The sequence below is a fragment of the Podarcis vaucheri genome, assembly GCF_965113315.1.
Source record: "Podarcis vaucheri genome assembly, chromosome: 1".
Lineage (NCBI taxonomy): Eukaryota > Metazoa > Chordata > Lepidosauria > Squamata > Lacertidae > Podarcis > Podarcis vaucheri.
In genome coordinates, this window is record NC_138759.1 from 14,771,281 (window position 1) to 14,798,596 (window position 27,316).

At 50.2% G+C, this 27,316-nt stretch overlaps 1 protein-coding gene across 2 annotated transcripts in view; it reads right to left on the reverse strand.

Annotated features, from left to right (window-relative positions):
• The window catches only part of KIF26A (kinesin family member 26A), a 173,149-nt gene extending 148,004 nt beyond the window's left edge, over window positions 1-25,145 (reverse strand). The window contains exons 1-2 of one of the 2 annotated variants that reach the window (XM_082216417.1): window positions 24,991-25,145; window positions 13,831-14,097 (exon numbers count right to left, since the gene is read on the reverse strand). In XM_082216417.1, the coding sequence (XP_082072543.1) occupies window positions 13,831-14,097; window positions 24,991-25,125 (402 nt within the window). In that variant the 5' untranslated portion in view covers window positions 25,126-25,145. Of the gene's footprint in view, window positions 1-13,830; window positions 14,098-14,370; window positions 14,782-24,990 lie in introns of those variants that run through there. The other variant, XM_082216416.1, reaches the window with a different exon arrangement.
• Window positions 25,146-27,316: the final 2,171 nt, after the last annotated feature.

Genomic DNA, 27,316 nt, shown 5'->3' on the forward strand with positions numbered 1-27,316 from the left:
TAGAGCATGAGACTCTTAATCTCAGAGTCGTGGGTTCAAGCTGCATGTTGGGCAAAAGATCCCTGCGTTGCAGGGGGTTGGACTAGATGATCCTCGTGGTCCCTTCCAACTCTACAGTCTATGATTCTAAGCCTGAAGAGGAGCAGTACACACTGCAACACTTTGCTCCATATGGTTTCTAACTAGGAAACCGCCGCATTCACTTAACAAAGGCAGCAGCTCCCAAAAGCAACTTCTGCAAACACACACTTCGTCTCACTCTTAACTTTCCAACAATGCTAGCTGCAGTCAAATTTCAGGTCTATATTTAGGCTGGAATCGGTTTAACTAACCCAGTGGATTGTTTCCTTAGGTTCCTGCCTTTGTCCGCAATTCCTGGAGCGTTAGCTGGTCCACCTGCAGCCAACCTCGCCTCCTCGGGTGCTCTACGGTTTGCCTGCAGCAGCAGCTACAGAGCACAAGCACGTGAACTTATATGGGGATTGGAGCAGGGCAGGCCCTCAGCTGTGTAGGTCAGTGCTGAGGAAGGTGGGTCACCTCAAACTTTGAGAGGGGAGAGGTTCTGGGTATATTGGAGGACCTAAGGGAGACAGGAATGGAGAAAGGTTGCAAATAAGCTATTGCAGATCCTCCAAGTGTCTCTATTTCCAGGGACATCCCTGATTTACAGAAGCCATCCCAGTTTCTGATTTGAACCCCGGAATGTCCCATTTTTCCTTAGGACGTACCTATTGGAGAAATGTTGGAGGGTGTGGAGTTATCCGATCCCAGAGAATCATAGAATCATAGAGTTGGAAGAGACCACAAGGGCCATTGAGTCCAACCCCCTGCCAAGCAGGAAACACCATCAGAGCACTCCTGACATATGGTTGTCAAGCCTCTGCTTAAAGACCTCCAAAGAAGGAGACTCCACCACACTCCTTGGCAGCAAATTCCACTGTCGAACAGTGGAATTTGAGTCGTCTAAAGGCAATCCTGTATAGGGAAGGTTTTTTAAAATGTTTAATGTTTTATTATGTTTTTATATATGGTGGAAGCTGCCTTGCATGGCTGGGGCAACCCAGTAAGATGTGTGGAGTATAAATAGTAAAAATTATCATTATGGAATGGGACGTCCCTATTTTCAATGGAGAAATGTTGGGCGGTAAGCTATTGGGGCATACAGAGACACCTGGGTCAGCTACATACAACCTGAAGATACAGGTAGGCAGCCAGCTATAACCTACACATGCCTTCCATGGGAAGCAATTCAGGAAAAACAGATGGAATGAAATATGAGGAATTTTCTGGAACCTTTTCCTACACAAATTTCTCTATTGGGAGAATTTGCTCTGAGATTTTCTTCTCTTCTTCAGTTTCCAACATGAAATCTTCTAATACTCTAGGGGGAGTGATTCAATTTAATATGCTTATTTTACTTTGATTTAGTACACAAAGCTGGAAACTTCGAAAACAGACATCCTTGCCCAGTACTCTCCTTTTGCAATTGACATCCATCCATTCATTGTTACTAACAAACTTATGGAACAGGAAAATTTTCAAGGGGGGAAACTTTCCCATATCGCATCACTGTGCAAAACTCTTGACAGTACAGAGATACTATGTGCGGCCCCGACAGAAGGAGAATGAGGCTCCTTGCTTCAGACAGTTTACCTCGAATTTACAAAAGACAACGTAAAGGATCTAGGGGTCTGGGTAGACCACCAGCTTAACATGAGTGAACAGTGTGATGCAGCAGCAAAACAAGCTAACACAATTCTAGGCTGCGTCAACAGAAACACGGCATCCAGATCAAGGGAAACAACAGGACCACTCCATTCTGCCTTGGTCAGACCACCACACCTGGATTACTGTGTCCAGTTCTGAGCACCACAGTTTAAGAAGGATTTTGAAAAGCTGTAAGGTGCACAGGGGAGGGTGGCAAATATGATCAAGGGTCTGGAAACCAAGTCTTAGGAGGAACATTTGAGGGAGTGTGGATAAGTTTAGCCTGGAGAAGAGAAGGCTGAGAGGTGGTAAGATAGCCCTCTTCAAATGTCCAAAAGGATGTCAATGGAAGATGGAGCAGGCTTGTTTCCTGCTGCTCCAGACCTAAACTTTTGTTGTTGTTTAGTCATTTAGTCGTGTCCGATTCTTCGTGCCCCCATGGACCAGAGAACGCCAGGCACTCCTGTCTTCCACTGCCTCCTGCAATTTGGTCAAACTCATGCTGGTAGCTTCAAGAACACTGTCCAACCATCTCGTCCTCTGTCGTCCCCTTCTCCTTGTGTCCTCAATCTTTCCCAACATCAGGGCCTTTTCCAGGGAGTCTTCTCTTCTCATAAGGTGGCCAAAGTATTGGAGCCTCAGCTTCAGGATCTGTCCTTCTAGTGAGCACTCAGGGCTGATTTCCTTCAGAATGAACCTAAACTAACGGGTTCAAATTATAAAAAAGGAGATTTGAACTAAACATTGGAAGACCTTTCTGACAGTAATAGCTGTTTGACAGTGGAATGGACTATCTCAGAAGGTGATGGGCCTCTCCCTCTCTGAAGGTTTTCAAACAGTTTGGATGTCAGAGATTCTTCAGCTGTGATTCCTGTATCGCAGGTTGCGGAACTTGATGACACCTGGGGTCCCAGCCCCCCACTTCTATGATTCGAACAAGGGTGAAGGGAAGAGCTAGCCCACAAATCCCTGTGTGCCCCACTTCTTCCCACAGATGCACTGAATTTCCAGGTTGCAAATATAGTGGTACCTCTGGTTACGTACTTAATTCATTCCAGAGGTCCATTCTTAACCTGAAACTGTTCTTAACCTGAAGCACCACTTTAGCTAATGGGGCCTCCCGCTGCCACCACGCGATTTCTGTTCTCATCCTGAAGCAAAGTTCTTAACCCAAGGTACTATTTATGGGTTAGCGGAGTCTGTAACCTGAAGCGTCTGTAACCTGAAGCGTCAGTAACCCGAGGTACCACTGTACTGGGCCTAAAATGGGGCTTCTGTTTTTACTGGAAGAAAAGAGCAACACCGGCGTTAAGAAACCTCTGCAGTCACCCGGGGTGAGTTCTTTCCTCCAGCAGCTGTGCTATTTAACATGTCTGAGAAGTCGGAATCGCCATCGCTGAACACTTGGCAGGAACAATAAAGCAGGCAAGCACATATTTCAACAGGTTCAAAGTAACCTCAGATGTCGGCAGCAGATGCTCTTTCTGAACACACGCCCGTCCCGGCGTATCCCCCAGGACTTTTTGAACTGGTTGCAGCGTTTCCTCCCCTTCCCTCTAATAAGCCAGGGTGCTGGAGAAATTAGCCAGGGAAAGAAAAAGAACAACGGTAATTACCCGCCCACCGCCAGCCTAGGAGGCCTTCATTATTAATTGCAGCCTTCTCCTGCCTCCTCTGGCCTAGATCCCCCACTGGGGAGAATCCATGCTGGCCTGGGGGTCAACGCTGCATAATGACACCACTTCACCTGCCTCTGTGAAAGTGAGCGGCCAGGAGGGAAAATGCGACTCTCATTTCGACAGGGCTCAAAACTCAGAGAGGAGGCGCCAACCCCTTAGGTGGCTTTTAAAGGGTAGCAGCTGACAAGTGCAATCAGTCCTCCGCCTTGATTGCACAGCTGCCACAAGGGGATTGCCAAATGCGTCTCGTCTCGGTTTTGGAGGGGTGGCGGGAAACTCCCATGCCAAAGGGGAAGGATCCTGAGACCCATAGCTCGAGCCAGGCAACGATGGGCAGACACCGCGTTGATACAGCCTTGCTTACGCCCAAGGAACCGCTGAACTCAGCGAATGCCCATCCTATGGCTCTGTAGCCGCAAACTACGGTTTACTGTGCCGAAGGCGGCCGCAGACACTTTGCTCATCCCCACCCACGAAATGGGGGGGGGGGACGAAGCACAACCCTTGGCTGAGCGTCACATCCGAATCAGGGAGCGTGATTTGTAGTTTGGCTAACTGAGGAGTGAGGAACCTCAGTTGGCCCCTCCCCAAAATATCAAGTAAATAAATAAAAATACTTAACTGAAAGTAGAAACTACAGAAAGATTTTGACAGGTTTTACTGAGCACTTGGGATCAAAAGAAAGTAATTTGAGACAACTGTTGTTGAGACATTTCATTCCAAATATGCTAGACAGAGCCAGACAGAGGATGATGAGAGGTGGGTGTCCTTGCCCCCCAACATAAATCCTGGCTATGCCCATGCTTGGTGGGCAATTGTGGCCCTCCGGGCCTCTTTATGTGGCCCCTGTAACTCCATCACTGGCTCTGCTTTTACCCCAAGTGAACTCTGACAATGCCTCTTGCTTGTCTGGAAGACAGATAGGTGGATGTGTCAAAAACTACCCTACTGTACACCCAGGTAAAGTCTGCATTTGTTGCTCCACCCACTTTTGCCTCTGGCTCTGCCCACCATTAGCATGTGGCCCTCAGAAGGTTGCTAACCAACTGCGCTAACCACAACTCCCAGTTTGGACATAAAATATGGCTTGCCCTGATGCAGTGCACAATTTGATTCTGGTTGGTGTTTTTTTATCAGCACGATTAGGGACAAAGGGTTATGAAGGTATCTGAAGCACCATCCCCAAGAGCACCGAAACCCCAGCCAATCCCCATCTCTCATTTCCATAGCTGTGACCAGAGGAAGAAGGACCACTGGGAGGAGCGCAGAAAGAAGAAACGCCCTGCTGCATCTGCAGCAGCACAACAACTGGACACCTTCATCTGCCCCAGCTGCCACAAAACATGTCTCTCCTGTATCGGTCACTACAGAAGCTGCAACCGTCCAACAGCTTGACCTCACCCCCAAAGGAGCTCTCCTGCATTGTCTCCCAAGACAATGTAAACACAACACGATCCCAGAATCAGCTGTGGGCAAAAGATCATGCACAACAGTGCTGTTTAGCTGTTTTCTGGGAGGAGACGGGATCAAGATCATAGAATCATAGAATTGTAGAGCTGGAAGGGGCTCCAAGGGTCATTTAAGAACAACAGATGGCCATCCAAACTCTGCTTAAAGGTAAAGGGACCCCTGACCACTAGGTCGTCGTGACCGACTCTGGGGTTGCGGCGCTCGTCTCGCTTTATTGGCCGAGGGAGCCGGCATACTACTTCCGGGTCATGTGGCCAGCATGACTAAGCCACTTCTGGCGAACCAGAGCAGCGCACGGAAACGCCGTTTACCTTCCCGCCGGAGCGGTACCTATTTATCTACTTTTACTTTGACGTGCTTTCGAACTGCTAGGTTGGCAGGAGCAGGGACCGAGCAATGGGAGCTCACCCCATCGTGGGGATTCGAACCGCCAACCTTCTGATCGGCAAGTCCTAGGCTCTGTGGTTTAACCCACAGCGCCACCCACGTCCCTAAACTCTGCTTAAAAACCTCCAAAAAAGGAGAGCACACCACCTCCCAAAGGAGACTGTTCTACTGTTGAACAGCTCTTACCATCAGAAAGTTATTCCTTATGTTTAGTTGGAATCTCCCTTCTTGTAACTTGAATCCATTGGTTCGAGTCCCACCCTCCAGAGCAGGAGAAAACAAGCTTGTTCCACCTTCCATGTGGCAGCCCCTTGAGATATTTGAAGATGACCATCATATCTGCTCTCAGTCTCCTCCTTTCCAGGCTAAACATACTCAGCTCCTTCGACTGTTCCTCATAAGGCTTGGTTTCCATCCATCCACCCATAATCCCTGCCCTCCAGCAGTTGGTGAGCACTGTCAACAATAATCCAGCAACACACACTCCGGCCTGGCATGTAATGGGTCTTGTTGCAGATGGGAACTATGGAGTCAGGAGGCAGAGTTAGTCCCTGCCCACTTATCTGCAAACGTTGTAACTATAAATGCAGAGGGGGTCCAGATTGCGCCAGCTCTTTTCCCACGTTGTGCAATGACATTCCGTCTAATCCATTGAGCCACTAAAGCAAACACGGAAACCTTGTATGTTCCTACTCCCCTCCCCCCCCCCCAAGCATCAGCAAGTTAACTAATTTCCTCCCCACTGTTTAAATAAGGAACCCCCTGAAGGATCCCTTTGAGAAATCCATGCCTAGGACAATTATACGGGGCGTGATGCAGTACAAAATGAACAATAAACAGAACAGCGACTTGTGGGTTCCACTTGCACACGACAATTTTGCAAAAGCACAGAGCACATGGTATGCATTCAGTTCTATGGGAGGAGGTACCGTAACTGGACGTACTCAGGGACAAATCTTTGGATGGATACTAAAGCTGATCTTTGCTTCTGGTGCTACTGAGAACCAAGCCTGCCCTTATCCTCATAGCTCCATCCTTGGTCATGCTAGAACAAGGATAGTCAGTACGGTGGGTCTTCAGACACATTTTGCACCTGGCTATTAGCCACACGACCAAGTGAAGATGCCTGGATGGTCCCTGACGTCTCCACCATCTGGAGGTGCATAGCTGGGGATCCTTGGATCTGGACCCTAATACCTCACCCTGTAGAATTCCACCAGGTATAGTTTATCTGCACAATCAGATTGAATTCCAGGAACCAAAAAGCTTTTTTCTGTGCATTCTGAGCTGTGAACAATGTTATGGTGAATTGTTGTTGCTTGTCTTCACTCACCCCACCCCACTGCCCTGTTCACAGTTGTGAAGAATATCCCTATGTTATGAATGGTCCAATTAAGAAAAATAAGGTAAAGGGACCCCTGACCATTAGGTCCAGTCGTGGACGACTCTGGGGTTGCGGCGCTCATCTCGCTTTATTGGCCGAGGAAGCCAGCGTATAGCTTCCGGGTCATGTGGCCAGTATGACTAAGCCGCTTCTGGCGAACCAGAGCAGCGCACGGAAACGCCGTTTACCTTCCCGCTGGAGCGGTACCTATTTATCTACTTGCACTTTGACATGCTTTTGAACTGCTAGGTTGGCAGAAGATGGAACAGAGCAACGGGATCTCACCCCATCGCAGGGATTCGAACTGCCGACCTTCTGATCGGCAAGTCCTAGGCTCTGTGATTTAACCCACATCGCCACCCGCGTCCCTATTAAGAAAAATAGGAAAAGGCAAATACTTAGGTGGACTTTACCTGGATCAAGTGACTTTTCTTCTTTTAAGTCCTCAAAGTTGCTAGCTCAGGGTTGTCATCTGAACTAGCCAGAAGTTTAACTGATAATCAATCCTACTAGTCAGTCCATCATTTGAAAAATAAGACTTTAGAGCCATCTCGCCCAAAAATGACAACTAAACATTCTCTTTTGGCGACTGAAACCTTGGTTTAAGGAGCCATTTTTCGCCTAGCTTTTTATATCTGAGTTTCTAACACATCGTCCTTGACAATTGGGTTATGCTGGCTGGAGCTGATGGAAGACAGCTTGGATCCTCTTAAGACTGCAAAGGGAGTTTGGGGAATAGATAGATGACAAGGGACTCAGGTAATCTCGCTTTTAATTATCTGTTTGTGAAAGGACAAGCGGGAACGAGGTTAAACAAGTCACAGGTTTCTCAAGGAATCTGTGTGTTTGCTGGGCCTTGAGAAACCCATTTCACAAACTGATCTTTGGCCAGCAAACAAGTCATTTGATTTCGAGCTTGAATTTGGAGCCATTATCAGCAGCTCTGACTCAAGGAAGACAATTTCCTTCTTTCATCAGTAGTGATAATCAGCAGCAGAAACTCACCCTTCTTTCATCTCCAAAGCACCCACCCATCATCAGGACCAGGTGGGGAGACCTTTCTGCACTTGTGATGAAAGATCCCTTAATTATCGTGGCAAAGGACACAAGTCTTTTGAGTATATAGACGAAGTTCAAAGCAGTAGGTTTCCTGTGTTTACTCTGCCTACCGGAAAGCCAGAACAAGCCACAAAGGACCATCCTTGACTTTTTTTTGCTTGCTATTTTTCACAACTGGGCAGAAAAATAAACTGAGGCTGCAACAATCCCATAAACACTTACCTGAGAATATTCCCCACTGAACCAATTTCTGAGTTCAGAGGACTGAGCTGTAAGACTGGAACCTGAGACACCCTTAAAAGGGAGTAAACCCCACTGAATTCAATAGGACTTACTTATGAGTAAATATACTGAACTGAGGGTTGACTTGCATAGCTGCATCAGAACTGTTCTTTACTTTTTTAAAAGTGCCCTGCACCTGTGTAACACTGGTCCACATAGCAGATGTTCAGATTTAATACATACAAATACCACACCATACACTTAATGAACATTAAAGCATGTTACTTCCTCCAAAGAATTAGGTATACAGAAGAACAAGTCTTGCTAAAGCAGAATTGGCATGGCTTCTGCAAAGATAAGTCCTGCCTCACTAAGCTTTCATGGTTCTCTGAAAGTGTTAATAAGTGGTGATCCAGTCGACAGGGTATATTTAGGACTTTCAAAAAACTGTGATAAAGGGGCTCCAAAATAAGATTAGCAATCATGTATATGAGCAGAGGTCCTCTAATGGATCAGCAACAAGATAGGAAACAGAGAACAGGAATAAATGGAAAGTTCTCCCAATGGAGGAATGTAGAAAGTGACGTTTCCCCAAGGATAGCTATTGAGACGTGCTTTTTAAGTTGTGCACTATCTAGAGTTAGTGAGAACTAAAGCAGCCAAGTTTCCCGATGATATCAAGTTGCTCAGGGTCATTAAAACAAAAAAGGGATTGTTGAAGAGCTCCAAAAGGTTCTCTCCGAACTGGACAAACGGGCAGTAAAATTGCGAATATAATTCAATGTAAGCAGGTTATGCAACTGGGGCAATCTTAAATTTACATATATCATGGGATCTGAATTGTTGTTCACTGACCAGGCGCAAGACATTCGGGTGGCAGGGAGCGACTTGACGCAGATCCCAACCTAGTGGGTGACAGCTGTGGACAGCGGCGCCCAGTATAGGGGGCAGAGAGGGCTTCAGCTACCCCAATATTTTGGGGCAGGGGGCAGCGCTCCACCCAATATTGAAGGGGCCGCCACCCCCCGCCCAACCTGGCAGCCCAGGAGCTAGGCAGCGGCTGGCACAAGTGGGGGAGATCTTTACTTCACTCATCCCAGCCGCAGCCCAGCAGCCCAACAGCTGGGTGGGCGCTGGGACAAGCCACTGTAGAGATCACCCTCCGTGTATCCCGCCAGGCGGCATCACATGACACGACACGTGACCTCGGCACCCCTGGCTGTGAAAAAGGTGACTGTCACACTAGGGAGCATTAGGAAAGGGATCGAAAATAAAGCAGTCAATGCTATAATGCAAATATTTGCTGCAGCCACACTTAGAATACTGTGTACGGTCCTGGTCAGCTCACCTCTAGAGGTGGAAAAGGGCAGCCAGAATGATCAAGGGGTAATTCCCCAATAATAATAATAATAATAATAATAATTTATTATTTATACCCCACCCATCTGGCTGGGCTTCCCCAGCAACTCTGGACGGCTTCCAACCAAATATTAAAATACAGTAATATGAAGGAAGTCTACAACTTTGGGGGCTTCTTTGTTTGAAAAAAGGAAAGTGGGGCATGAAAGAATTCTATAAAATCAGGCATTCCTCAGCCCTGATCCTAGAACCTGGAGCTGTCCAAGCCAAGTTGAATATTGGAAGAATCAGGAAAGACAAAATCAAGTACTTGGTTTAACTACGGAACTCACTTCCACAGGAGGTAGCGAGGGTCACCAATATGAATGGCTTTAAAAGGGGATTAGACAGAGGACAAGGCTAGCCGAACGAGATGACCCTTTGGTCTGATCCTGCAACTGTCTTCTTACATTGATACTCCGAAGCAAGTGGAATGCAATCTTGCCTTTGGAACAACCCTGTTAAATTTCCAGTGCTCTAGAGGCAGCTATTGCATTACTGAGACCCAGAAGAAAAGGAGGTGGGGATTCATTTCCCTATCACCAAGTACTTATCAGAGGGTGTTCCTCTGAGACTGAGACCACACAGACAGGCCAGAGGAGAGGGAGAGAGGGGAGGTGGCCTCACCGGAGCACCTAAGCAAAGGCCCCTAACTTTCTGGAGCTAGTACTATTCTTTTCATGCCCCTGACAAAGACCCATTTATAGCTGGAACTCCCATTACCTGTAAGGAAGGAACCGGGAATCGTTTAAGCACCGTGTGTTCTCTGCAAGGCCATTATACCCTATGCGCGAACAATAGGAAATTAACCTCCTATTCACTGACCGGACAACACAAAAGTCTAACAGTCCTGCCTTTGACATTTCTTGTTCCACATGAAAGAGACAGAAACCCCCCATCAAGTCAACATAAGAAGGGTTTTCCCACTCCCTGATATCAATAGGCTTTGCATCAAACTCTGAAACAGCCAACATCCGATCCCCGCAGTCTGACACTGGATTACAAGGCGCGCCCCCTGCCCCCACTTAAAAGACACTTATATTTAGATTCCATAGGAGTTCTACATGATCATACAGGAAATCTTTGAATGAAAATGAAGTTCAGGGCTGGGATTGGCTTCCTCTGCCAGGGCCTCTTTCTCGCCCTCCTCATTCTTCCAAATATCCAAATAAGCATTGTTTAGAAAACAATATACTTCCACTGTCATTTATTAATTATTACTGTTACTACTACAAAAAAACAAACCAGCAGCTCAGATGAATTTGTATGGGCGTCTTGAAAATAAAATGCTAGGCTCTTCACATCCTTTTTTTTTTTAATCCAACCATCACTGAAACTTTGAGATAAAGAGCTAGTTACTGACCCTTGACTGTGCATAAATCAGCAATCATGGGGATTAATTTTTTAATTAAAAAAAAATAGATCTGAGGGCAGTTCACAAGATAAAATTAGAACGAACAACTAGTTACAATCGTAAGGAAATGGCCAGCTTTTGACTACTTAATTTTTCAACTTCAAAAGTTTAACAATTTTTTTAAAAAAAAAAGTTTACTTTTTTTGGAAGTGTAGGTTTTTTAAAAATGAAATCTGGCTTTCCAAGAGTCTTCCCTGACACAGCCACTCTGGGACTTTATCTTGAAGCCGCTCACATCTCTATCCTAGTTGCCGCTTGGGAAAAAAAATCTCCATTAAAAAAAATATTTAAATCTCATATTTCACATAGAGCCCACAGTGGCAAAGAGTCAGTCCCCAGGTTGCCTCCCACCCAAGGAGCTGACAAGACTCCAACCTCCTTAAATTCATCATGTTTGTTACACTGTGTGCCTTAATAATAATAATAATAATAATAATAATTTATTTATTTATTTATTTATTTTATACCCCGCCCATCTGGCTGGGTTTCCCCAGCCACTCTGGGCAGCTTCCAACGGAATATTAAAATACAATAGTCTATTAAACATTAATAGCTTCCCTAAACAGGGCTGCCTTCAGATGTCTTCTAAAAGTCTGGTAGTTGTTTTTCTCTTTGACATCTGGTGGGAGAGCGTTCCACAGGGTAGTGGGTGCCACTACTGAGAAGGCCCTCTGCCTGGTTCCCTGTAACTTGGCTTCTCGCAGTGAAGGAACCGCCAGGAGGCCCTCGGAGCTGGACATCAGCGTCTCGGCAGAACGATGAGGGTGGAGACGCTCCTTTAGGTATACTGGACCGAGGCCGTTCGTACCACGCCCCGGGCTCAAAAGACAACCTTTAGCAGCAAACTACTACAATATACCTGAAGTGCAGGTGAAGACAACAAACCTTATCCTGGGATGCATATGGCACTCCAGTACTGTCTTGCCAAGTGTTGAAAAAGAATGTTTAAAACAGTTTGGCAAGCTCCTTCAGGCACTCAGCTGAACACATGAAGACCTACCGCAAGGGCTGGGGCCATCTCTCAAGGTAAGGGCCGCATTCGTTTCTGAGCGACCTGCCAGAGGTGAGCAGGGCCATGGGCAAAAGTAAGCAGGGCAATGCTGGTGAACTCCACTGTTGTACGAAAGGCTAGTCTCTACACTCAGGGCTCGTCCACGCTGGCGCTTATCCCGTGCCTGGAAAGCACCGATCCAAGTGGTTTTGCCTTTCCCACAAAAATCCCGCTCTTTAGCCCTAAATCGGAACAAACAGCAATCTGCAGGAAACGTGGTTGCCGTTTGATACAATTAAGCACTAAACCACAGGTTTTCCCAGGGACATGAAGCTGGACTGGTGAGGGGTGTGGCCTGGGGAAAGGGGGTGTGGCTCAGGAAAGGGGATGTGGCCTGGGGGAAAGGGGTGTGGCCTGGGAAAATGGTATGCAGCTGATGGGGTGTGTGGCCTGGGGAGGAGTGTGGCCTGGCAGGACTGGGGCAGAACAGGGTTTTTGCTGGCTTTTCCAATGGTGTTTGAAATATATGTGATTTCACTGACGCGCACAGTTCCTTGGAACGTAACCCCCACAAAAATTGGGGGGTCGCCTGTATACAAATTATTATTATTACCTTTATCATTATTACACAAACACTAAACCTGGAAAAAACACTGTGCCTAAGGCAAAACCTGGCCACTGCCCAGACCTCACGGACAGGTGTAGGGAACCTGTGGCCCTCCAGATATTGCTAAGACGGAGAAGTACCCCTGAATTTTGTTCAGGGTTGCACAGAGGTTCCCCGCTGCATGCAACAGCACAAAGGTAACTGTGACTATTTGTCCCATGCTCTGGGAGTTGGGCAGCTACTCTCTGCAAACATGCACAGATCCACTGGTGCTTTTAAAGAGAAGTATTCATAGACATACAGAGGACTAAGAGTACAAAAGGGCCCCCTATGCCAACATTCAGAGATACGGAGAAGTAAAGCAAAGCATTATATGCAGGTATCCTGCAGTGTAACGCATATCACAACGTTTGGAGATTATCTGAGTGTTCTGAGCAGCTCTCCCAGGGTTGTACAAATCTATCCTTTGGGGTTAACGGGCCTGAGTATAACACAGGGCTGAACAAAGAACTCTTGCCAAGCCAGCTAAGCACAAAGCCGTGTGCAGCAGCACAGCGCATGACATACAAGGCACCAGCTCCCAGCCATCTAGACAGCACCTCACCAACTGGGGAGAGAAAATGCTGGGCACTTTGTGCAAATCATACACCAGAATTCAACACTTTGGTGCAAGGCGAAGCAGCACAATGCTGAGCACTGTTCACAGGGCGCATCTTAGCGCTATGCTGTGTGGATGGATAAACCGCACTACACAGTGTGCAACAGCGTACACAGAATTCTCAGAAACGTGGGCAGTTAAGAGTTTTACTTTTCTTTTCAGCTGGTAAAATATGGCACATGGTGGAAGAACGGGAAACTTAAGAGGGCTACACAGTGCCATGAGCTGCAGCTAGGAATCCCAGGTGTCCTGCAGGAACCATGTGACAGAAGCAAGACAGAGAGAAAACGAGGTGTGCAAGGAATGTACGCAGCTACCAAGGCTACAGACAGCAACATTTCAGTGGCATGGGGAAGGGGGTAGGAGTTTCAGGTTGCTGAGGAATACACTGCTTGCTGTAAGCGCAACGAACGTTCAGTGGCCTAGCGTGGGTTGTCAGCACCCGGGGCAAGGCAAGTAATTTGCGCCCCCTAACCCGTGGATTTGCGCCCCCTAACCCTAACCCCCAGATGTTGCGCCCGGTGCGGCCGGGCCCCCCCCTGCACCCCCCACGCTACGCCACTGCGAACGTTAAGTGCATCCAAGTCAGCGTTGGGATATCTAGCCGAGCAAGGATACCACCCAGTGTGCAGCAATGGGCAGAGATATACAAGGGATATACACGGATATTATAGCATTCGAGCAACGTGCGCGCGTGTAGTTGGGCAACTGATAAAGATCGGACTTTTAGCGCTACGCAAACAAAGTTGGAGAGGCCTTTGCAAACTTGGGATTTCGAAGCACCAGCCAATTCAGCGTCCCGGTTCCGGGCCAACCCCGCTCCCCAACCCCATCCCAGGCGGGCGCAGACCTACCGGCGGGGTCAGGGAGTTGCAGCCCGAGGCCAGTTTCACCGCTTGCCTCTTGAGCTCGGCCAGCTTGGCTTGGCAGCTTCGGCACCATCCTCCTTTGGCCGCTCTCTCGAAGTGGCCCAGCTCGCCCCCCGAGGCGGCTCCGGCGCCCTCCGGAGCGGGGCGGCTGCCGCAGCGGTCTTCGGGGGCGGCGGGCTGCAGGAACCTCTTCCGCGGCGGGAGCTCCAAGGAGAGGGGCGCCGGTTCGCGCAGGGGGCTCCCCTCGGCCACCTGTGGGAGAGAGGAAAGCGGGAGACGCGATCAGGAGGCTGCCCTGGGCGGGCGCTGCGTAAAAAGGGAGCGAGTCCCCTTTTCCTCATTCTATCTCTCTCTCTCTTGCAAAAAGCGCATTGCAAAATTCCGCTCCGGGAACGGGAAAAGGGCAAACTTCCAGTCGTGCAAGGCCGGCGAGATCTCTCCGGGGGAAGCATGGAGCTGGGCCCCAGTTGCTGCAAACAACGACCCCATCGGGAAAGGAGAGATCACACTCACAAATGCACTTACCCCCAGCACTGGCATGTTACAGCCCGGTCCAGTGAGCGCGCAGCTTTCTCCCGGGCTCTGCAGACAAGCGGATCCCCAGTTACAAGGAGAATGCCGGCGGGCTGCAGACGCCTCCCGACCTCTCCTTCTGCGTGCCCATCGCGAACCAAAATTAAAAAGAAGTCGTCCCGGGACAGAGGATTCCTGTTGCAGAAACGGAGCCTCGCTTCTCCTCCGCCCTCTTTTGCTACTGGCTCTCTCCCCCCCCCTTTTTTTTTTTTGTGTGTGTGTGCAAGCGAAATAAAGTCGTGCACTGCTTAAGAAAAACTCTACTGCAAAACTCTCTCCGCTCCGACTCCTGTTGCTCGCTACTTGATGTTTCCTCCCATAGTGGCAAAAGCAGCTAGGAAAGTTTAGGGTTGCAAAGTTAAAGCAGCAGCCCAGGAGCGAGATCAGAAGGGGAGGAGACGGCATCAAAGGGGAGGGAGAGGAGGAGGGAGGGACTTAACCCCCCTTCACCCCCCACCCCAGCTTCCCAAGAAACGGGATACTACTGAGTTCATGGGCAAGCGGAGCACGTGGAAACCGAGAGGAGTGTTAGGAGGAGAGAGAAATGGCTCAGGTTAGCAAGCTTGCGAGTTAAACCTCCTTCGGCACTTTCCTGGCTTCCAAACCGAGGCGAGTCAATCTGGTTTGGGGTGCGGGGGTCTGCTTTTAAGAAGGCCCACGTTTAATGGTTTGGCTGCATACTTTGTGGCTTTTACGCCGGATTTATTGGGGGCTTCCATTGGAGTAAGCAGCGTGATGGCTGGTTTTAAAATCAAGGAAGGGGCAGAGGATTCACACGAATTTGCACACACCCTATGAACTCTAGCAGAGTTTTAATATTTCAAAAAGTGCTTTTATTTATAAGTGCAGAAGGGAACTATAGATGGATATAGATATACACACACATACAGTATAGGTTGATAAGTAAAGGTGCCTTGCACGCTGCTATGAATATAACTACTTTTAAATATATATATATATATATATATATATATATATATATATATATAATATTTTTTTGCCTGAGGCAAAGGATAAGATGTTGCGCCTTCCCTACACAGTTCTCCATACAGATGTTAACTGGACTTGCATCTGAATCTTGGCATAATATTGCTGGTAGAATAGTCTCCTCTGAGGGGGCAGACCAGATTAGGGGGTCCAGGAAAAGCCATGTGGAAACAGAAGGGGATTACCGGGGGCACAAGAAGAGCAGCCCAGAACTGCTACTGTCCTCTGAGGCAATTGTCTATTTTGCCTAATGGTAGGGCCTGGACCTCACTGTAGCTTTTGAATGCCCAAATAAAAGCTGGAGTGGAGCTGAGGAGGATTGTCCCACAGTGTTTTTTGTTTCTCTCCCTCTCTCTTTGAAGAAGGATTCTCAAAAGTGGGAGGTCATTGGGATAGCTCAGCCAGTAGAGCACAAGACTCTTAATCTCAGGGTTGTGAGTTCAAGCACCACATTAGGCAAAAATAAATAAATTCCTGCATTGCAGGGGGTTGGACTAAATGACCCTCGTGGTCCCTTCCATTTCTACAATTCTATGTTTCTTCAGTCAATGAGCCATAGTGTAAAAGTATGCAACTGGTGACTCCCAGCTTCTCCCTCAAATGCAAGCTGAGAGTCAAAAGGGCGACTCTCTTGTATGAGCAGCATCTGTAGTACCGCAATATGGTATCAGGATGTTTGGAGGGAAATGTAGTGACAGCCACTAGCTTAGGAGAATTAGAACTGCAGAGCTGGAAGGGGGCTTTGTGGTCATCTAGTCCAGCTCTTATAACGGAGGGTCCAAGTACCGTGCCAACCCTAATTGGCAGCCATTTGGCCCCTGCTTAAATACCTCCAGCAAAAGAGAAACCACTGCCTGCCTCCCAGGACATAAAAAAGACACAGAGACAAATCCACAGAAGATTTGCCTCTCAACAGCTATTATCCATGAGAACTAAATGGAGCATCCATGTTCAGAGGTAGTCTATTTCTGGATGCTGGAAGTATCTGGCTAGCCACTGTTGGAAACAGGATACTGGGTTAGATAGACCCTGGGTCTGATACTGCTGGGTTAAGGTTATTAGGTTAGACAGCTCATACCCATGTAGACAAGATCAGATTCATCCCCTGGTCAGGAAGAAGCTGCCCACACTGATCCAAATCATTAACCCACTCTAGCTGGCACCAACCCTCCAATATTTTCGTTCCAATACATTGTGAGACCTACATTGCCTCCCAGTACATTTCCGAGCACAATTCAAAGTATTTATGCTGACCTTTAAAGCCCTAAACGGCCTTGGTCCAGTATACCTGAAGGAGCGTCTCCACCCCCATCATTCAGCCTGGACCCTGAGGTCCAGTTCCGAGGGCCTTCTGGTGGTTCCCTCACTGCGAGAAGTGAGGTTACAGGGAACCAGGCAGAGGGCCTTCTCGGTAGTGGTGCCCGCCTTGTGGAACGCCCTCCCAACAGATGTCAAGGAAATAAACAACTATCTGACTTTTAGAAGACATCTGAAGGCAGCCCTGTTTGGGGAAGTTTTTAATGTTTTATGTATTTATCACTTTATTCTTATTATTCTGTTGGGAGCCGCCTAGAGTAGCCAGGGAAACTCAGCCAGATGGACGGGTATAAAACTATTATTATTATTATTATTATTATTATTATACACACAATGGTGTTGTTTGCCACATACGCACCAGTATTAACTGCAGTCGTGAGCATGTAAAAAGAGGGGAGGCATGCATGCCCAGACAGCTGTCACAGCTTGTGTGCACGGTGCGTTTACACACCCGAATTCTGTGATGGCCACAAACACGACTGCCCTACCAAAGTTTGCATTTGCCCTGTAGAACCTGTATAACCACCTTGCAGCCCACCAGTCCCGGATCATGGCCTCCTGGGTGGCTGCCAAGAGCTCGTGCCCACTATGGAAGCCCCAAAGCAAGATATGTTCAGTCATTTGCATTCAGCTTAGCGCAGGGGGCAGGGGACCTCTCTCAGCTCAGGGGCCATATTCCCTTCTGGGGACCATAGGCAAAACAGGCAGAGTGACACACAGACATTTCGCCTGTATGCAGTAGGCTGATGAAAAAGGTAAAGGTACCCCTGACCATTAGGACCAGTCATGACTGAATCTGGGGTTGCAGTGCTCATCTCGCTTTACTGGCCGAGGGAGCTGGCGTACAGCTTCCAGGTCATGTGGCCGGCATGACGAAGCCGCTTCTGGAGAATCAGAGCAGCACATGGAAACGCCATTTACCCTCCCGCCGGAGTGGTACCTATTTATCTACTTGCATTTTGACATGCTTTTGAACTGCTAGGTTGGCAGGAGCAGGAACCAAGCAACAGGAGCTCAGCCCGTTGCAGAGATTCGAAGCACCGACCTTCTGATCGGCAAGCCCTAGGCTCTACCTGAGCACAAATTCAACACATCCCTCTCCTTCTACTTCCACCCAAGAAAGCAAGGGCACATTTCAAGTAGCCCAATTAGGGTGTGGAGCGAGCCCATGCAGGGTGTGTCTCGGGGAGATGGGGTGTGACTGGGGAGCATCCCAAGGGGCTGGATAGACTCAGGGGTCCACATTTGACATCCCCCCCAGGCCTGAAGATCCCCATCCTTGGTTTCAGCAGGTCAGAAAGTATTTAAAGCAGTTCCATTGGGAGGTGTGTTGATGCTAGCACTGCTAGGGAAATTAGCAGGAGGTAGGGTCTCTCCCATTCGGTCCCGACCCCTGCAAACTTCCAGCCCATCCATCAACAATGTGTCTTAGGGTCTACCCCTTTCTCCAGTTGCTAAGAGTAAGTGGGGGCCAGTCAACCTCCCCCCCCCTTTTTGCCAATAAGTCATTCTGAAGAAGAGATGCAGCCGCCAGCCTCAGAACAATTCACTCTCTGGCATTTTGTCCCCCACGAAAGCTGCACTCTTCCATACTTTACTTGGAAGCAAGTCCTGTAGAATCACAGCAGTACTACCCTGAACATGCCTGATCTTGGCTGCTCTTGGAAGCTAAGCAGGGTCAGGCCTGGTTAGAACCTGGATGGGAGACCTCATGGGTTCCGCAGGCTTTTCCTCTTTGGGAGTCAGTGTGGTATAGCGATTATAGTGTCAGACTGGGACCTGGGTTCAGATCCCCACTCGGCTGTGGAGCTCACTGGGTGACCTTAGAAGTCAATGCCTGTCAGCCAAACCTATCGTTGGAATTCAGTTAGGAGAGGAAGACCCATATATGACAACATGGGCTCCTTGGAGATAAAGGTGGGATGCAGACGCAATAAATAAATACCTAAAACTGATGGGACTTACTTCTGAGTAAACCCACATAGAATTGGACTGTATGGGAAGCATCAAACCTTGCTCTTAGAGTAGGAGTAAGGGAACTTTTGGCCCCTCCGGATCTTTGCTGAACTGCAACTCCCATCATCCCTGGTCATGCTTGCTAGGGCTGATGGGAGTTGTAGTACAGCGAAATCCAGAGGGGCAAAGGTTGGTTGCTCAGCCCTGATCTACATGAATGAGAGTTGAGGTCTTTGCAAAGTCACACACCATCCCATTATTCTCACTGGAGAGCCAGGATTGGCTGTCGCTCCCTGTCGAGCGTAACGCAGCAGCCAATTGGGTTTGCTGCCTCGAGATGTATACAACAGCCTCCTTTCTAGGCTGGCAGCTGCAGTCCACAATCCTGGAAACAAGATGGCTTTAGTGAAAGGCATCTGCTGATGACCCCGGCAGAATGGATGGGATGGGCCTGATTCCACAGGTAGTGTCATAGAATCATGGAAGAGTTATCTAATCCAACTCCCTGCAATGCAGGAATCTCAGCGAAAGCATTCAGGACAGATGGCCACCCAACCTCTGTTTAAAAACCTCCAAGGAAGGAGAGTCCACAGCCAAACAGCTCTTGCTGTCAGAAAGTTCTTCCTGAAGCTCCTTCCTTGTAACGCAAAGCCATTGGTTCAGGTCCTACCCTCCAGAGCAGGAGAAAACAAGCTTGCTCCATCTTCCTTTAAGATATTTGAAGATGGCTATCATATCTCCTCTCAGTCACCTCTTTTCATGGCCGGTCCCTCGCTTGAGCTCAGCCCATTAATTAATTAATTTATTAATAAATTTATTTATTTTATTGTTTATTTATTGCACCTTTTTAAATGAATGGATACATAAATAAAAATGCAGTAAAGGGTACAGGGAGGCAAAAAGCACCCATCATCCGACTGCGAATCAGGCATCATCCCGTGTTCGGTGGAAGAGCAGATGTTTTACATCAAGCATAGGGAACTGGCATCCTTCCAGGTGTTGCTGGAGTGCAAGTCCCACCATCCCTTGCCAATTGCTCGTGCCATCTGGACCGGATGGAAGTAGGAAAGCATGTCCTGGGCAGCGTGGTGTAGTGGTTAGAGTGTCCAACTGGGAGCTGGGAAAACCGCCGGTCAAATCCCCGCTCAGTCATGAGGTTCGCTGGGTGCCCTTGGGCCAGTCACTCACCCTCTGGCTAACCGACCTCACAGGTGAGGAGAGATGAGGATAAAATGGGGGGGTTATGGGGGGTGGAGAACAATGCATGCCACCTTTCAGCTCCTTGGAGGGAAATAAATGAAAAAAGCAAATAATAATTAGAAGCCCTTGGTTCCTCCGCCATTTTTTAACATGCACAAATCTTAGATCCAATCTCTAGTTAAAAGGATCAGGTAGTGGCAGGAAAAGCCCGTCTCTGCCTGAGACCTTGGAGAACTATTGAATGTCACTACATGGACAAATATTCTGACTGTCTTTTTCTTCAAAACGTGGCTGTACTTTTGCAGTGGGGAGATCTGCCCCAACCCCAGCAACTGTGGAAAAGCCGTCTTCCTGACAAGCCTATCCCCTGGTCCTGGAGCTTCCAAGGAACACAGTTTGGGGGAAACTATTTTGTGCCCTCCCCGCCACCACCTTAAAGAGCCGGGTCAGTGTGATGGGTCAAGGCATCGGCCTGGGACCTCGTTCGGCCACGATGCTCGCCGTGCAACTTTACGACCAGTTGCAACCTTTTCTCCTAACATACCTCACAGGGTTCTTGTGAGACCCAACAGAATCGGCCAGTGCACCACAACAAGGCTTTGGGGTTGCATTGGCCCCCCCAAAAAGGGCCAACAAATTTAATAAATAAATGTTCCGTGGTAGATATGCAGGACTTCCTTTGGTTTTGAAAGGAACTTTTACCAACTGCATTCATCGTCTTAAAAAGAAAACTTCAGATTTCAGGCTGCCAGGAGAGTCCTCCTTCGGTCTTCTTACCCACTGGGTCTGCCTCGGACTGATTTCAAGCTTGCTCAAAAGTAAATCAAGTTAGGGCGGCCATTGGCTAAGCGTAAGCCAATGAGAAGGAGCTGGATCAGGACAGCAGCCCTTCTAGCCCAATATTCTATTCTCACTGTGGTCTTCAGGACCCTTTGCAATAGGGTGCCTGAGCCACACACAGCCTTGCACCTCTCCTCCTTACAGCGCCGAGTCTCCATTGCCAAACCGACTCCTTGCAAGATCTGCCTGCTATCTCTGCCTGCTCCCCCCCCCCTTCTCCTCGCAAATGAATTGATGGAGATGATTTCTACAGAGGAGCCCTGACCTGGCAGCTGGAGAAATTAGCATAGTGAACTAATTGCCTAGTCAGCTGCTGTTTCCTATTGTTTTGTTTTGAAATCCACCCTTAAAAGAAAAACAGTTCTGCCAGATTTTCTGCATGGGGAGCCTGTGTGATGAGCCAAGCTTTAACAATGCCCTGGGTCCTGCTTGTGAGCTCCCCAGAGATCATCAGGTTGGCCAGGATGAGACCAGGATGTTGGACTTAGCTGGGCCATGGGCCTGATCCCCCAGACACTACTTATGTTCCAAGTTCCATCTCATAGAGTCATAGCGTTGAAAGGGCCTCCGCGGTTCATTGCAGCATCAGAAAAAGCTAATGCTATTCTAGGCTGCATCAACAGAAGTCTGGAGCCTAGGCCAAGGGAAGTCATAAAGTCACTCTATTCTGCCTTGGTCAGACCACACCTGGAATACTGTGTCCAGTTCTGGGCACCACAATTTATGAAGGATATTGACAAGCTGGAACATGTGCAGAGGAGGGCAACCAATCTGATCAAGGGTCTGGAAACCAAGCCTTATGAGGAGCCGTTGAGGGAGCTGGGTATGTCTAACCTGGAAAAGAGGAGATATGATAGCCATCTTCGAATCTCTAAAGGGCTGTCTCATGGAAGATGGAGCAAGCTTGTTTTCTCCTGCTCTGGAGGGTAGGACTCAAACCAGTGGCTTCAAGTCACAAGAAAGGAGGTTCCGACTCAACATCAGGAAGAACTTTCTGACAGCAAGAGCTCATGACCTGATTTTACTCCTGTTAAGTTACACCGAGCATGGCCAATGTGGTGCTGCCAAGATGGTGTGGACTACAACTCCCATCAGCCCCTGCCAGCATGGAAATTGGTCAGGGATGATGGGAACTGCAGTTCAGCAGTATCTGCAGCGCCACAGGTTCCCTTCTCATGCATGGGAGCCATTTTTAATGAATGCATATGGGGTTAAGAGTTTGCCCCGAGTGTGTCCCCTGCACATATCATGTTTGCAGTTGTGAGCACTGACCAGGAAGCTGAACGTCACCTCTCTGTAAAGCTTCTCTGGTTTCTGGCTGAACCATTCACACGTGCTTGATTTCTCTTCCCACCACAGGCTATCAGTGGCTACCAGCCATGATGGCTATGCCCTGCCTTTGCAGTTGGAGACAGCGATGTTTCTGGACACCAGTTGCTGGAAACCACAGGGGGGAAAGAGAGGTCTTGTGTTCGAATCCTGCTTGCGAGTTTCCCACAGGCATCCGGCCGGCCACTCTGAGAACAGGATACTGGACTAGATGGGCTATTGGCCCAGATCCCGCCGGTTCTCCTTTTGTTTTTACAGCTGAACGTGTGAACGGACTCCAATCTGGGGAGAAACATCCCTTTGCAAGTGAGGCAAAGCAGCTGGGAAGTTTCTGCCAGTGGAATTTGACCTGAGATACTGGCCACCGCTTGACGCTGCAGTCACCCAGAGACGCACGTGTAAACCGGCTCGATGCCAGAAGCACCCAGCGGTTTGACCTGATTTCAAGCGTCCCAGGGAGGCGAGCAACACTCTTTCAGTGGCATAGCGTGGGGGGGGTGCAGGGGGGGCCGGCCGCACCGGGCGCAACATCTGGGGGTTAGGGTTAGGGTGTGCAAATCCACGGGTTAGGGGGCGCAAATTACTTGCCTTGCCCCGGGTGCTGATAACCCACGCTACGCCACTGCACTCTTTGAATTCTTCCAGAGCAAAGTGAGCTCGTGCGGCTGCTAGAATTTGTAGCTACTGCTGCAATTACACGTTTGAGAAATCCTTTTCTTAGCTCTCTCTTTTTGCTGGGTGGGGGAGAGAAGAGAAGAGAGGCGTGCCACTAAATTGGCTCAACGGCAGAGTCGAGGTAAAAAGGCTGAGACTTCCCTCGCGAGGAGCGATGCAACCTGCGGCTGGCGGTTCTCCGGTCCCTGTTACTAGAGCGCCATCTGCCCGCCGCGCGTGGCTCTGCAGCTGCCCGGCTGGAGAAAATTAAGCCATCTCTCCGCATTGGGCGAGGGAAGGAGCGCGCGTCGAGGGGTCCCCAGGACCAGATCTTCTCGTTCAACACTGCCGGTCTGCCTCGCCCCGAATAGCGGAGCCCACCGGCCCCCAGGAGCTCCTTCCTTGCCCCATAACCAGCACAGGCGCCTCATTCCCATCTGCAATCCATACAGGGGCAGTGCCCAATACTAGGTTGCAAGCGCACCTGTTCAGGATTTTTTTGGGGGAGGGTCTTTTTTCTCGCCTTCATTGTTGCTAGCCAGACGCGCGCCCGCATCCCTGAAACGGGCCAAAGCGTTCAGGCTAGGCGCCGCTGCTCTCCCCCCTCAAGGCTCAGCCTACAAGGATCCCCCGACCCCCTTGGCCACGTCTGGGTGAAGGAGACCCGACGCTCCCAAGCGTGCATGGCTGAAGAAGGCGTCTAACTTTAACCCGTCGAGGGGAAAGCGGAGCGGTGGAGACGCCCAGGCTGCCCGTGGGGGGGGGGCGACTCCGCCTTCGCTCTTGAGCCGTAGGGCAACCCTCAGAAGCGTCCCCGCCTCCTGCCTCCCCCCGTCGCCGTCCAAACTCCATCAAGCGCGATCGTGGCTTGCTTTCGCTCCACTTCCTTCGGCGCGCCAACACCCAGGCGCCTCGGCCGCTCCCTCTCGCCCCCGCTCTCTCACACACCCTCCATACACGCGAGTCCCCTGAGGCAACGTGGGAAGGGCGTGCTCTCTCTACCCGCTAGTCCCCTCTCCCCCAACAGCCCCCAACCCTCCTTCCAAGCACCACCACCCCACCCCCGGCTCTCCCCTTCCAACCTCATCGAAGTAGCCCACGCCGAACAACCCACAGCCACCCCACCCCACCCCTCGCGTCCTCCCCCCGTTCTTAGCCTGGCGGCGTCTGCAAATGTGGCACTTCGGATCCAATTTGCGAGAGCAGCAGGCAAGGAGCGTTAAGAGGCGCCGAGCCAGGCTGGTGTAGCCATGAGGGAGCGGGGGGCGGGGGCCGCTGGCATTTCCAGGCTAAGGAAGCCCCCTCCTGGACCAACTCCCGTCCAACAACGCCTTGGCTCAGCGCCGACAAAATAATCACCGGGAAGCACGCGCTTCTGAGCATGGGCAGAATGCCTTTATCTCTACCGCGGAATAAATATCAGTGTTAGGATTTTTTTAAATAAAAAAAGTGGAAAGGGGTGTGTCTTGAACCCCAGCAGTTCATCAAATCCTAAAAGAAGGAGGCTCTTGCACCCCTGTGCACCCCTGTGCAAACCGGCTCAATCCACAGCTCCGGAGCCCAGAGACACGTGCGCGCAGCCCTCCTTCAGGTGGTTAAATGAAACTTTCGGTAGGGAACTGAGAACTGAAAAGGCGGGTGCTGGAGGATCCCGGCGAGGCGAGCCCTGGTGGCATTCTGCCGGGTGCGCAGCTGGGGCGGGGTCTTTCCATTAGCTCTGCTTCCCCTCCAGGCTTCCTTTCCCCCCGCCGCCGCGCACTTAAACATCGCCTGCCTCGCCTCCGCGCCTAAGAACAGGCGTGCCAGGAACAGAGTCAGCCTGCTCCGGAGCGCAGGAGGCCGCCGGCAACTCGCTCAAAGACCCCATGTGCCAGAGAGCCGGCGGGTTACAGAAGCCTGCCTGGATTCCCAAGGTCCTATTATCGCGATTGCTTGTGGGAATAACCCGAGAAGGATTCCTCAGCGATTCTCTCGCTCTTTCTGGCGCTCGAGCGACACGCGCTTCGACCTACCGCGCGCTGTCCCTGGTACTGAAAGCGCGTTGGAGCCACCAAAGGACCCTTTCCTTATTCCTAGGCACACAAAAGTCCACAACTGCTTCTACTTTCTCTGTGTGTGTGTGTGTCTCCAGCATCCCTCGCCTGGCTTATTTATTACCACGCTCTCTTTTAAGTTTTTGCTCCATGTGCGCGGCCTAAAAATGCAAAGTCCGAAGTAAGGTCCCTCTTGCTTGTCGGGAGTCCTTAAAAGCCACCCTCCGGCCACCCACCTACCCAGACCGTGTCTTACCTTGCCTTTCCTCCTGAGAAGATGGCTGGTAAATCCGAAGATGATCTCGGAATCCAAGCAGAGAGCTCCGATCTCCAGTAAACTGGAGTTTTTCCTAGTAGCATTGGGAGGCTCCGTCGATTTTTGAAAAGCCATAGTTTTTAGTTGTTTGGGGGCAGCGGGGGAGTTAACCTCTCCGGCTCCCTGAGCGATATCCAAGGGATGGCAAGGTAGGGGACGGTGTCACGCCTTCATGGTCCTTTTGCTGAGATGCGCCTCTGCTGTGGGTGAGGATCCAGAGGCTACCCAGCTCCGCTCGCTCTTCCTTTCCCTCGTTCTGAGCCTCTCAGCAGCGCACCTTGCGGGAACAACCTCCTGTAGGAACGGCAGCGGCTCCTCTCCGCGTCCCGCGCAGATTTTATCCTCTCCCAGGTCGACTGCACCAGGCAAGACAGAACCCCCTCTGCCATCAGCTAGCCGGGGCTGAGAAGGTGCGCTCTGGAGGGCTCAAGGAAGGGGCTGGGTTAGCCACCGCTGCCTTTCTTTCACTACACACACACACCCCGCAGTTGTAGGTTGGGGCGCAAATATCCAGGAAGCTCGAACTGTGATGCTGATGGTGCTGAGGGGATTAAGGTGGGGAGCGAGTTGAAGAGTTTGGAAGGAAACAAAGAAATCACTTTCCAAATCTGGGCAGAGCGCAGCTCCAGGGAACGGCGGGGGTGTGCTTTAGGTGAGCTCCTCCAGAACAAGCGCGCCGCCCATCCATCCAAGCTCCCTTTGGCCGCCACCACGGGTCCTACTTCCCCACCCACCACCCCGTCCCTGTTTTCCCTCGGAGTCGCTGTCCAGCAGCTGATCAGCCTCGCTGAGCGCACCCTGGAGGCTGGCGCAGGGAGAAGGAGGAGGAGGAGGCGGCGGCGGCAGCGGCAGCAGCGATAGCCCAGCCCATGCTCACTCCGCTCCGCCAAGCAGCAAAGTTGCCCGCCTGGCCAGGCTCGAGTCGGCGGCTTTCTCTCTGGCGCTGCTATACCGCGGCCAGGAGGCAAGACCGGTCCCTGCTCCAGCCAGCGCTGGTTCTGAGGCGCGCTCTGCTTGCTTAGCTAGAAGGAGCCCTGATCGCAGCCCCTGCCGCAGGGCTGGGGGGAGGGGGGCGAGGAGCCACCAGCCCCCCCTTCTCCAAGCCAATCTCCTCCCCCCCACACCCACCCACCCTTTCCAAACGCAGCTGCCTTCGGTGACATCAGCTAGCAGTGACAAACAGACAGACAGATAGCGCCACGGTGCACTGAAGGGGGAAGAGCAGGATCGATAGGCTTCCAAGGCTGGGGAGAGAAAGGGAGGAGTGGGGGGGCTTGCGGAGGGCGGGGGGAGCTCCATTCGGAGCATTGATCCCTTCTTCAAGACACCCCACCCCTCCAGTCCCCGTGTGTATGCTGAAAGTGAGTTGAATGAGCTGTTTAGCCCAGCTTGGCACTGGAGGCGTGGGGGGGGGAGAGAGGGGGGGGTGTGGCGCGCAGCGAGGAATCGCCAACTTAATCCTCTTAACTTGGGCATTCATTGCTGGCACTTCCAAGGAACGCTGGAGCAAGAAGTAATCTCGGTGCCATTCCTAGTCCTTTCTCCTGGAGCTAATCGACCCTCGCTCCCCAACGTGAAGATATTTGACAGGGAGAAACCACCACAGTCTTCGAGCTGCAGCGTGTCCTTGGGTTGGTCCGTGCCCGCATGCTTCTCCCCCTTAACAAGCGTCACGTGAAAAGACGTGAACGTGTGAATGGGCCATTGCGACATCAAACATGGCAAGCACAGCTTTTCCCCTCTTCTCTCGCCTGAGATGCTCTTTAGTGGACACAGGTTCAAGTGTTCACCATGTGAGCCAGTGTTGCCTAATGGTTAGAGTGCTGGAACTAGGACCTGGTTCGAATCCCCCCACTCGGCCATGAGGCTCACTGGGTGACCTTGGGCGAGCCGCCATCTCTTAGCCTAACCTACCTCACAGGGTTGTTGTGAGGATGAAATAGGGAGCAGGAGAACCATGAACACCACCTTAAGATCCTTGGAAGAAAAAGGTGGTCCATATAAAGGTGGTCCATATAAAGGTAATAAATAAACAAAATAAATAAATAAGTGTAGAAAAATCTACATGAGTGAACCAGGTTACACTATATTTGGTATGTTTCCCTTCTATTGGGAGTCACCAGTCTTTTTGGGCCAGTGGGTGCTTCTGTAAACTGATGAAACTTTTGTGGGCACCCCACAGCCAAGAAAACACCACAACCTAGTCTATTTGGCACAACAGAATGCTTCTTTTAAGCTTCATTTTACCGGAGGGGGGGGGAGGTAT